Here is a 12,271-nt window from a genome sequence, read left to right as displayed (position 1 = left end):
TGGATCCTAAAATGGTAGAAGCTTGGTGGAGAAGGTGAGGAAACAAGGTCTCCAAAATGCACATATATACTTTGGTCTTGTCCCAAGATGAATTCTGGGAAGGTATACTGAACATCATAAGGAGTCAGATAACGTGCTGCCCGGAGGTGGTCTTACCGGGGTGCCCTTCAAAGAGGGTCTATGCAGTACCCAACAAAAAGGGTAATCTGAATATACACGCTTCTAGCAGCAAAGCAGAAAACTCATGCACAATGAAGAAAGGCAGCAACCCCCACCAGAGAAAAGGCTACTACAAATGTGGCTCCTAGTCAGGACGGATATGCTAGAATTCAGCATACAGTGGAGGGCTAAACCATTTATAAATGTGTGGGTTCCACTGGTGAGGTATCTAGCCAAGGATGCTCAACTACTGCATTGTTCAAAATTGATTTGACGTCCTAGGTATCATGAATGGGCCTCTTTATAAATGTACCAGCTCAGCTTGTGACTGACAGAGGGAATTGGGAGAATTCAAATGTATATGAACGCATGTACAGCAGACGAGAAAGACTACAATACAACAGAGGGTGGGCGTCAGGGAAGAGGTTGGGTTAGTTTGTAAGTCAGTTACTCAAGGGAGTTGTGCAATTTGTTTCTGTAACCTTCGTCTTCCTGCTTCAACATATGTTGATGTAATGTGAAACACTGATGCATACTGTCAAAACACTAGGATATTTTAAAACACAATAAAAACAAGTGAAACTAAATTACAGATATGCTGCCCATATGCTATCAAAAACATTAATTTTATCCCTCGATGAGCAAGTCACTCCTTCTAGAGTGACTAGTTTCAAGATTTCTGACACCCAGCTAATGATGTCCACAAAGTTTTGTTTTTTCCCCAATTTTTTATTATTTATATTTAAGTACCATTATCACTGTGCATCTACAGTCTAGTGTGAGCACCAATGCCACCTGTCCCAGAAATTCACTAAAATTACTAATGTGTCTTATTGCACTGCTATGCAGTTCGTTATTTGATATATTCATTGTAAGAACAGTCCCCAAGAACCATCTGGGAGCATTCCATAAGCAAGTGTTTGTAGTTTCCTATGCTAGAACTGAATTTCCAATCAGGATCAATCAATCATACACTTTTCAATTTTTACACAGTCCAGTGTAACATGAAACATAATATATGTGGTGTTAGTCTTTCAGACAGGTCGGTCATCATGGTTGGGGTATTGGTTAGTTTTTAAACCAATTCCAGTTCTGATATTCTGAGCCCAGTTCTTACGATGGAACAGATTAGCATTTTATAAAAATGTAAACCTTTATGTGACCTGTTGCCCTATACGTGATAAAGGGCCCCTAATCCTTCTATGCCAAATTCATAGCCTAATATAGGCATCGTACTTTTGTCATGCACTGACCCACCAATACCTGGGTAAGACCCTCAAACCCAGAAACTTATAGACAGGAGCTATGCATGGGACGCTCACACCTGAGATCATCCTTGTATTAATAAATGATATACGGTCTTTCACTAAGATACTATTGGGAGAGACGACTGGTGAAATTATTTTAATGTAATAACATTTTAGTTTGTAAGTAAAACAAAATTGGTTTATCTCAGCATTTGCCATTGAAATAATCACGTGTATTTGGTAATCATGCAAGAAAACGAATGTATAGTTGACAGGCAGCAAGTTTCGCCCATGTTAGACGCTCAGATCTGAGGCATTCTCAAGGCTCCAAAATTATTAAAATTGGAGTTGGCACGATTACTTTTGGGTGCTGTGGGGTGAAAAAAAGTAAAGAGCATCCATAATTATCAGTCCAGTACTTTGGGTGTTATGTAAATAGCTGCTTCTGTAATGTCCAAAGTCATTAGTACAAATAAACCGAAGTTGTGTGAATCAAGGTAAATGACTCCTGTATATTTGTATAATGAGGCAAATATAAATTTTCTTGAAACGAGCTGCAGCTTCCAGGCAGCAAAATGCTCGATACTCCAGTTGACGTTTTCTTTGTCTTTCATGCGTACTCAGATTCCTCAATGGAGCTGGGAGTTTGTGAAAGACATAAGAGTTTTCGTACCTTTCCATAAATGATCTACGCCGATTTTTTTTTCACATCTTCCAAAGTATTTCCGTGTGTTCTGCAACTCATATACTGTTGCACACATCCTTTTGTTGACATATTTCTTACGTTCAGCTTCCCTCAAAGGCTTAGATCTAACAATTTCTAATTGTTGACTTCTCTCAAATTTCTTAAAACTCTAAAATATATACTATCTTTTTTTATTCTTTTGTCTGGTAATTGTAATACCCAGATAAGTTGTGTCATCTGACTACCACTTAAATGTCCACTTTGTTCCTGGTAATTTGTGACTAATTTCCCTGATCAACGTTCCTGAGGTTTTCCCCTATTTACCTGTACACCCTCAAACATGGTTATCAGTTCCAATATGGCATGAATCTATTTTTCGAGATCAGATCAGATTAACAAAAGCATGGAAGAAATATTTAGGAGTGTTTATATGAATATCCCCCTTAACAATTCCCTTTACATTTCCCATTGCCTCAATGTTAGTGCAAAAGTTCCTAAAGTAATATCAAATAGTAATGAAGACTTGGAATAAACGTATTTAATACCCCTTCAAACAATGAATAGCTTCAATCAGGTACAATTCACTAGGACCTTTGCCATTTGTCCTTTGTATAATGATATCATGCTTTGCTAAAAATTAATTTCCAATTGCAGATAAACATAACTGGCATTTGCACTTCAACTATCAAAGGCCAAATCGGATGTCACTATTTTGGAATACTTGTACAAGAGTTTTAGATTGCTCATCTGGCCAAAACTAAATAAAATGGGTTCGAGGGAGGGTTCAGGGAGTTGGGTGGGTAGCTAATTGAAAAGATGAAGGTGGGATTGCTATTTCCTTGTATCCTTGATTCCATTGGTTCCTGGCTTCAACGCTCAGAGTTATATTGTACTTGTAACTAAAATGCCTGGTGGTATCGTCCTGAATGTGGGATGCCACTTTACTTCATATGCTCATCTTTCTCAATAAACTTGTTGTGAAAAAAAACTAAATAAAATGGGCACTAATTTTGTGAGCACCCTAGTTTAACTAGAAGTTTAGCACATTTGCTGAATAAATTAGCAGTGCTATTAGTACTGTTGAAGGTGACACTTACATTATGTATAATGAACCAAAACGTGTACTGACAGAAAAAACAGGACTCACTGAATAATAATGAAAATGTTCTAGGTTGAAGCCAACAAGAGTACTTTTATTGTGAATTGATTCCAAAACCATCACCTGCTTGGACTAATATTGTTAGTATGTTATGGTGCTATAACATTTGTAGGTATGCAACTTCAATACAAATAATTCAATCAGCCCTCCCCCATACGCTGGGATTCGTTATCACCCTTATGCTGTTCCTTTAACTAACTACTACTTTAGCGCTTGTTCCAGTGATAAAATTATCCAAACTGTAAATAAACTGTTTTATCTATCATTGTGCCCACAGACAATTTGTTCCCTCTCATCTGTAAACAATTACATGAAAACATTGGCTCGTGTAGGTTGTCAGGGGAGTTCTGTGCATGGTATTCAGGTCCCGATTTAGCCATGCTAAACTTTTAAGCTAACACTGCGTAACTTACTTCCATTTTGATTAATTGCACGTTTATTTTCATGTGAATATCCTGAAAAGATAGCATGGTTCAGAGCTTCCTGGGCTCGAGTTTTAGAGGTATATTCTAAATGCTGTTGATATACATTGAAACTTAAAGTACCCCACAAACAAGCTAAATCCTTTACATACGTATAAATTACAAAAAGAAACCGACTTTCATCTGTAGAATCACTGTTGTAAGCAGAGTGAACACTGAACCAGACAAAGTAGTATATTGCCTATACGTTTTGTTCAACAGTGAGCCACGCAATTCCCATTCAAAGCCGATGAATATGACTTGTACAACACTTATATCAGAATTCTACGCTCATTCAAATATGTGTCAAGAAAAACAATACTAAATTTGTAAATAAAGTGGAATGTAAACCCAAATCTCTGCATCATCCATCAAGTTTACACCTTACATTGATTATGAAAGGAGTCTAGGAAAAGATACTTACCTTCCAGGAAGTTCTTTGAGGGCCCGTTCGTAGATCAGGTTAAGCACGTTTTGTGGGGCATTCTGCTTAAATTCGATGTAGCGAATCCAGCATTTGACAGAGAAAGGATTACGCAGGATTTCCTCCTCATACTGTAAATCCTCTTCTTCCTGTAGAGGAGGCAGTTATTTAGTCCCAGTGGAGGATGAAACAGAATAAAGCTTTTAGGCCGGCCAAAGAAAGTTACCATTTGACAGAGCTTCACATACCTTTGCTAAGAAAACTCAAGCGATGTGTAAACATATCTTTGAATGTTTAGTACAGAGTAGTAAAGACAGGCCAAAGTTATCAGACATCAGAAATAGCTTTTTTCCAAGACACATTATACTTGAACCTCAACTATAATAACCTATTCCCGCAGCTCCCGACCTCTCCCCGCTGCCCCCTTGCAACCGCTACTGCTCTGCCCTTCCAGCCTGGCCCCATGAGGTGGCGAACAGCTGATGGTGACATCCCTACGGCGGGTGGGGCTGCAGATCTTACCGAGGCTGATGTGCAGGAGACAACAGTTAACACGGAGGTCACAGGGTGAGCGGATGGGCTGCTCACCACTGACCACTGAGCACTGAGCCCCGCAAGGTCCCTTAACCTCCAGCTTTCGGCTCCCACCTCTACCTCTACCGCCTACCGCCTACCACCATTGTGCCAGGAGGACGAAGGGGCATGTGTGGCTCAGGAGGGAGCCACAACCTACTAGACCTAGTCCTAGAAAACCCTACAACTCCAACTCTGCACCCCAAACTCAGCTGAAAGCAAGCATGGGGGGGTCAACACCTTCGAGGCTGGATTCCACCTTCCCAAAATGGAATGTTAAGTAGAAGATTGGTACAAACTCAAGCATGTTCTCATACTGTGTGTCGCAAGTCCGATTGCTCGATCAGCTGACTGCCTTTTTGACCCAAACAGATGGAGCAGGCTTAAGATCTAGCCGCTTGGAAAATATACAATTAAGGGTATATATAAGGGCATAAAAAAGGGTCCAATCTCGAACGGCAGTTATAACAAAATACAGGAATACAGGAAAACACATCAAACGCAATTCAAGCACAAACTCTAAGAAAAGGGATACCAAATAATCACTTGCTCATCCCTCGCTCAATTCTCGCAGCCAAAAGACCGACAGGATTGTCAGATCTAAGAAGGTTAGGCCAGAGTAAGTGTCAGGTGTTCTACGATAACTGAAGGCATCTCACAAAAACATAGAGGATAAGAAAAAGATGAGATCAGGCAGAGTCAGGCGAACTCCAAATCAGCCATAGACGCCTAGCGACACGAAGCAAGGTGCAAAAAGACAAAATACAAAACAACCTGCAAAAGCTGCAGGACGGGCCACAACTCAAACAAGCATTAGAAATGCAATAGGTCTCGCAGCATTAGAGTTAGTGCTTTTAGAATTGTTAATGGTTTTTTTTGTAAATCTTTAGCATGAGGTTGAGGGTGAGTGAGGGTGAGGGGTTGAGGGTGAGTGAGGGTGAGGGTGAGGCTGAGGGGTTGAGGGTGAGTGAGGGTGAGGGGTTGAGGGTGAGTGAGGGTGAGGGGTTGAGGGTGAGTGAGGGTGAGGGGTTGAGGGTGAGTGAGGGGTTGAGGGTGAGTGAGGGTGAGTGAGGGGTTGAGGGTGAGTGAGGGTGAGTGAGGGTGAGTGAGGGTGAGTGAGGGTGAGTGAGGGTGAGTGAGGGTGAGTGAGGGTGAGTGAGGGTGAGTGAGGGTGAGTGAGGGTGAGTGAGGGTGAGTGAGGGAGGGAGGGTGAGTGAGGGAGGGTGAGTGAGGGAGGGAGGGTGAGTGAGGGTGGGTGAGGGAGGGTGAGTGAGGGTGAGTGAGGGTGAGTGAGGGTGGGTGAGGGTGAGTGAGGGTGAGTGAGGGTGAGTGAGGGTGAGTGAGGGTGAGTGAGGGTGAGTGAGGGTGAGTGAGGGTGAGTGAGGGTGAGTGAGGGTGAGTGAGGGTGAGTGAGGGTGAGTGAGGGTGAGTGAGGGTGGGTGAGGGTGAGGGGTTGAGGGTGAGTGAGGGTGAGTGAGAGTGAGTTAGGGTGAGGGGTTGAGGGTGGGTGAGGGTGGGTGAGGGTGAGGGGTTGAGGGTGAGTGAGGGTGAGGGGTTGAGGGTGAGGGGTTGAGGGTGAGGGGTTGAGGGTGAGGGGTTGAGGGTGAGGGGTTGAGGGTGAGGGGTTGAGGGTGAGTGAGGGTGAGTGAGGGTGAGTGAGGGTGAGTGAGGGTGAGTGAGGGTGAGGGTGAGTGAGGGTGAGTGAGGGTGAGTGAGGGTGAGTGAGGGTGAGTGAGGGTGAGTGAGGGTGAGTGAGGGTGAGTGAGGGTGAGTGAGGGTGAGTGAGGGGTTGAGGGTGAAGGGTTGAGGGTGAAGGGTTGAGGGTAAGTGAGGGTGAGTGAGTGAGGGTGAGGGGTTGAGGGTGAGTGAGGGTGAGGGGTTGAGGGTGAGGGGTTGAGGGTGAGTGAGGGTGAGGGGTTGAGGGTGAGGGGTTGAGGGTGAGGGGTTGAGGGTGAGGGGTTGAGGGTGAGTGAGGGTGAGGGGTTGAGGGTGAGAGGGTGAGTGAGGGTGAGGGGTTGAGGGTGAGGGGTTGAGGGTGAGTGAGGGTGAGTGAGGGTGAGGGTGGGTGAGGGTGGGGGGTTGAGGGTGAGTGAGGGTGAGTGTGGGTGAGTGAGGGTGAGTGAGGGTGAGTGAGGGTGAGTGAGGGTTCATTCAGCGGTGTAGACAATGTAGTGGCAGCAGGACATGACGTCCCTCTCCAGACTCTCGCATCAAGGCGCTCTATCAGAGTACAGACTTTCCTATCTTGAAGGGAAAAGTAAACTCGCACCAGAGTATTCCAATATAAAAATCCATAGCTTTAAAATCGGAGACCCTTCAAAGTATACGCACCTTATAGCTTGGCGGCGCGACAAATAATTTGTTTGTGCAGAAAGAAAAAGGTGTGTTATTGATAAAGATGTGGTTCCTCATTTAAAACCGCCGGGCTACCTTGGCAAATAATTCACACTCATCCCCCACAGCCCAGGTAAACCGACCCTGCTCATATTGAGCCCGCAATTCCACCCTGTTCATGAATGAGTAAGAATAAGGTGTAAGTAATGAAACGCTTACCCTGCTGCAGCCTGCCAAAGTGTCAACTCCGACAAAAGCCCTAGCATTCCTCCCTGCCCTGTTGCCAGGCCAACTCACAGTGAGGCAGGAAAGCGAGAGACTGGCTCTAATAACCCCCTTTGGAGGAGAGAGAGAGAAGGAGCTGGGAGGCGACAGCAGGGCGGAGCTCCTCTCGGCTTCTGTTAATGAAACTCCAGGAAATGAGTCAGTGCCTACTAACACATCCCTTCTATACAACTGGGCATCAAGTTACCGACCACCCACTCAAAACAGGAGTGCTCTGGGACAACGGCTGCAACTGCCTGGAAGAGTAAAAGGCGGAGAACGTGGTTGCGCCGAGTGCCAGGGCCCAGAGGAAGGGGCAGGTCGGAGCAGACGACTCGAGAGCACCAGAGAAAAGGCATAATGGCAGCCTCCATGGGAGGCGGGCACACTAGATTCAGCATGACCAACTGTCTAGTGGCCCCACGCCATCTGCTGCGCCGTCAGCCTGTCCCGATTCCAAGACGATCGCAAACTGCATTTTGGGGCTTGCAGTTTCGCTTTTACACTTGCAAGCCTGGACTCAACATCCCATCATGCAAAGTGCTGGAGGTTAAAAACGTCAAGCATGCCTTTAGGCGTCTAGGACATGAGAGCAACTACAGAACACAATCAGAGGTCCCGTCCAACGACAGTATTCAAGGCGACCGTTTTTGTTGAGTGTGCTTTGAAACAGACTTTAATCGCTTGCGCGTCCTTTCTATAAAAGCTTCATTTCAGAGTATAATGAAAACATGCACTTTGTGCTGCGCAGCGTCCTTAGCACTAGAAACTGCATACAGTACTTGATAGACAACTATTGGCAAACGTATCTACTCAAATATGGCGACTGTCTATGCCTACGTGAAAAGCCTAACCGTTTTAATGGGGCCGATTCAAAACCACCTAAAAGTAAAAGAAAGTCTCGGAAGATGTGTAATGCGGTTCTCTATTGTGGCTAGACCGGAATAACATTTTATGATGTAATCCGAGATACATAATCTTGTCAACAAAAAAACGATACTCCCGAAAATAAATAAAAAGTAGCCTATACACACAACACTAATTAAGAAAGGAATTGAATTAGCCAAGCCGTGTTTTGATGTTTTCTCAATCTTTCAATTACGTTTAGAATAGCTTCTCAAGATGGCTGGCCGTCTATGTTCGACATCGGTAATCGTGCCCTTAAAGGTAATCTAACTGCAGCCAATGCGTAGAGTCACTGCATGTTCTGGAGGAAAAGGGATACCAGCTGATCGCAATATGTGGTGCCAGGGAGCGCTTGTTCCCCGTACCTTGGCAGCCCAGCCCGCTTTCAGCTGGAAACACGCCCACGTCCCGCAGAGGAGTGAGCCTGGGACAGGGGAAATATAACGCTGTACAGAACGAAGCTAGACTCCTGCTGTGAAAATATGCACGACACCGTAGAAAGAAGTAGTCGCAAACGTGATTCTGATGATCCATTAGAAAAGGCTTGTAGTAGGAGCAATGAGGGGGAGGAGAAATGCGCTGGGGTCAGGCGGGGGAGGGTGGGTTTGGAATGACGAGCTCGCGAGGCGGTGTTGGCGGGGAGGGGGCGGAGCGGGGGAGAGGGTGTGTGTGAAACGAGACGGAGGGGAGAGAGGGGAGGGGGAGGAGAAATGCGGCAGGCAGGCAGGGGAGGAGAGGAGGGGGGAGGAGAAATGCGACACGGCGGGAAGGGGAGGGGGCGGAACGGGGGCGGAGAGGGGAGAGAGAGAGTAGGCAAGGGTAAACAAACACGGACGTGCACGCGCCCGTGACTTTTAAGGTCAATGCGCATGCGCATAAGCTTAATGCGCATGCGCATTGACCTTAAAAGTCACGGGCACTGCAAGGAATCGCCACGATTCCTTGCAGTGCAGATAAAGTGTGGATAACTCGCTATAGTCTCGCCTTGCTCGATGCGCATGCGCATCGACAGGCGAGACCTAAAAAGCCCTGTAATTTCTCTGATTTTAACACTGTTTAGGAATTCAGAAAATAGTGGGACTAAGAAACCAAGTTCCAGCTTCTCCTTCCTCAAAGACCCCGGGGCCACAGACCTGCTGCTTTTCAATTCGGCTGGCCCCTGTCCTCATAATCGCTGTAGCGCGATCAGCATTGCATAGATTAAAACTGAATTTCTGCGCGTTTTGCCGACTTTAGCACTGTACTTAAATTTTACGCTGTTGAAACGCTATTTGTGTGTTATTGCTTTACCTGATTAGGAAATCGTTCACTGTTGTGCTTTTGCACACATTGTGTCAATATCTCATTTGTCCTTGTGCCTGTGTGTACTTCGTTTTTGCTGCCATTTTGTTGTTGTTGTGCCTGGAAGCCTGTCCTCTACAGCCCGCCTCGCCTCCCAGCTGAGCCTCCCTCGCCCCTCCCCCTCCACTATCTGCATATGACAGATGCTTTTACGCGCAGCGTTCACGCGCAGCGATCGCACCCCATGCGCGCCGAAGGTGCACCAAAGGTAAGCCCGTCTGCGCCCGTCCGCGCCTGGACCGCGCCCAGCGCTAGACCCCCTGGTCCACGCAAACCCCACTCCACCCGCATAACGTATGACACCGCCACCCTCCTAGCCCTTAACCCCGGACGCACATCACAATGCTACGAAGCTGCCCCAGGACATACCCATGGACCCTTCGCCTGCCACTCCTGCAATTTCGCCTGCATCAAGACCCCCACCAATTTCACTAACTCCAAACACAGCTCCGACCCTAACCACCTGAAGTGCATCCTGCTAAACACCCGCTCGATCCACAGACACGCCACTGAACTCTGGGACCTACTCGACACTGCTTCACCGGACATCGCCTTCCTTACAGAAACTTGGATGAACGCCTCTTCAGCGCCCGACATCGCCATAGCCATCCCGGACGCTTTCAAGATCATCCGTAAAGACCGCACCAACCAAACAGGAGGAGGCATCGCCATCGTCCATAAGAACACCATCGGAATCACGACCAGCCTCGACTATAACCTTACAACCACCGAACACCTCCACTTTCAGATCCACACCGACCCCAGAACCACACTTAGAGGCACCCTCATCTACAGACCACCAGGAACCCGTAAACAATTCAGCGAAGACATCACTGACTTCATCAGCCCACATGCCCTCGCCTCAGAGAACTACATTCTACTGGGAGACCTCAACTTCCACCTGGAAAAGAAAAACGACAGCAACACCACCACCCTTCTGGACAACCTGGCCAATCTCGGACTCAAACAACTTGTTGACACCCCCACCCAAATAGCCGGACATACGCTCGACCCAATCTTCACCTCCAGCAAGCACATCTCCTTCGATCATACCACAGCTCTCCATTGGACGGACCACAGCTGTGTTCACTTCAGCTACAAAACTACCTCGACCCACAACCCCCCACAACCTATTCCACGAAGAAACTGGAACAAAATCACCACCGACCAACTCCTCACATCGCTCAAACAAAACCCTCCCGCCCCCTCATCGGACCCAAACCAAGCGGCCACCAAACTCAAACAATGGATCACTCACAGCGCTAACGAACTAGCACCCTTGAAAAACCACCAAACCAAACAGGGTAGCAAAAAGGCCCCCTGGTAAGAAATCCAAGAAACTATGCCGTACGCTCGAGAAAACATGGAGAAAAAACCCAACCACTGACAACCTGACCACCTTCAAGAAAGCCACCCGCAAACACCACCAATTGATCCGATCCACCAAGAAGTCAGCATTCAAGGATCGACTCGACAACAACGCCCAAAACAGCAAGGAGCTATTCAACATCGTCAAAGAATTTACCAACCCCACCACAGCCTCAAACGGCATTACTCCCTCCCAAGAACTCTGCGACTCGTTATCCTCTTTCTTCTACAACACAATCGCCGACATACATAACAGCTTTGAGAACATTTCCAAAGAACAGTCCACTCCACCCACCTCCGAACCTAAACCGCCCTCTAACATCCTTAACGCCTGGAACCCAATCACCACTGAAGACACCATCCGCCTAATGAACTCCATCCATTCAGGCTCGCCAACCGACCCCTGTCCCCACCACATCTTCAACAAAGCAGACTCCATCATCGCACCCCATCTCCGTGATGTCATCAACTGCTCCTTCAACTCCGCTACCTTTCCAGAAAGCTGGAAACACGCCGAACTCAACACCCTTTTTAAGAAACCCACAGCGGACCCCTCTGAACTTAAGAATTTCCGCCCTATCTCCCTCCTCCCATTCCCTGCCAAAGTCATTAAGAAAGCCGTCAATAGACAGCTCGCCGCCTTCCTTGAATCCAACAACTCCCTCGACTCCTCACAGTCTGGCTTTCGAGCCAAACACAGCACCGAAACCGCCCTTATTGCAGCGACAGACGACATCCGAACACTACTGGACAACGGAGAAACAGTTGCCCTCATCCTACTCGACCTTTCCGCCGCCTTCGACACAGTCTGTCATAGCACCCTCAAACAACGCCTCAGCAACATCGGCATACAAGGAAAAGCCTTGGACTGGATCATATCGTTCCTCGCCGGAAGAACCCAGAGAGTCCGACTCCCCCCATTCATATCAGAGGCCACCAAAGTTATCTGCGGAGTACCACAAGGATCATCACTCAGTCCCACCCTCTTCAACGTTTACATGAGCCCCCTCGCATCCATCGCGCGACAACACAACCTTAACATCATCTCTTACGCTGACGACACCCAGCTGATCCTATCCCTTACCAAAGACCCTAACACCGCCAAAACCAATCTCCATGAAGGAAGTAGCCGAATGGATGAAAAACAGCCGCCTAAAACTTAACTCAGACAAAACGGAAGTCCTCATCCTAGGATCATCCCCCTCTGCCTGGGACGACTCATGGTGGCCATCGGCCCTGGGCACGGCACCCATACCCACAGACCACGCACGTAACCTAGGCTTCATCCTAGACTCCTCCCTCTCGATGACCAGACAAGTCAACGCCGTCTCATCCTCTTGCTTCAACGTA

General features: G+C 47.1%; 1 protein-coding gene across 1 annotated transcript in view; it reads right to left on the bottom strand.

The window, feature by feature from the left end:
* The window catches only part of XAB2 (XPA binding protein 2), a 183,961-nt gene that overhangs the window by 150,548 nt on the left and 21,142 nt on the right, over positions 1-12,271 (bottom strand). The window contains exon 2 of the mRNA XM_086960386.1: positions 4,136-4,284. Within this exon, the coding sequence (XP_086816512.1) occupies positions 4,136-4,284 (149 nt within the window). The remainder of the gene's footprint in view (positions 1-4,135; positions 4,285-12,271) is intronic.

Source organism: Lissotriton vulgaris, chromosome 1_1 (assembly GCF_964263255.1).
Source record: "Lissotriton vulgaris chromosome 1_1, aLisVul1.2, whole genome shotgun sequence".
Lineage (NCBI taxonomy): Eukaryota > Metazoa > Chordata > Amphibia > Caudata > Salamandridae > Lissotriton > Lissotriton vulgaris.
Note: the sequence above shows the minus strand (reverse complement) of the source record. Positions and strands in the feature narration are given on the sequence as shown.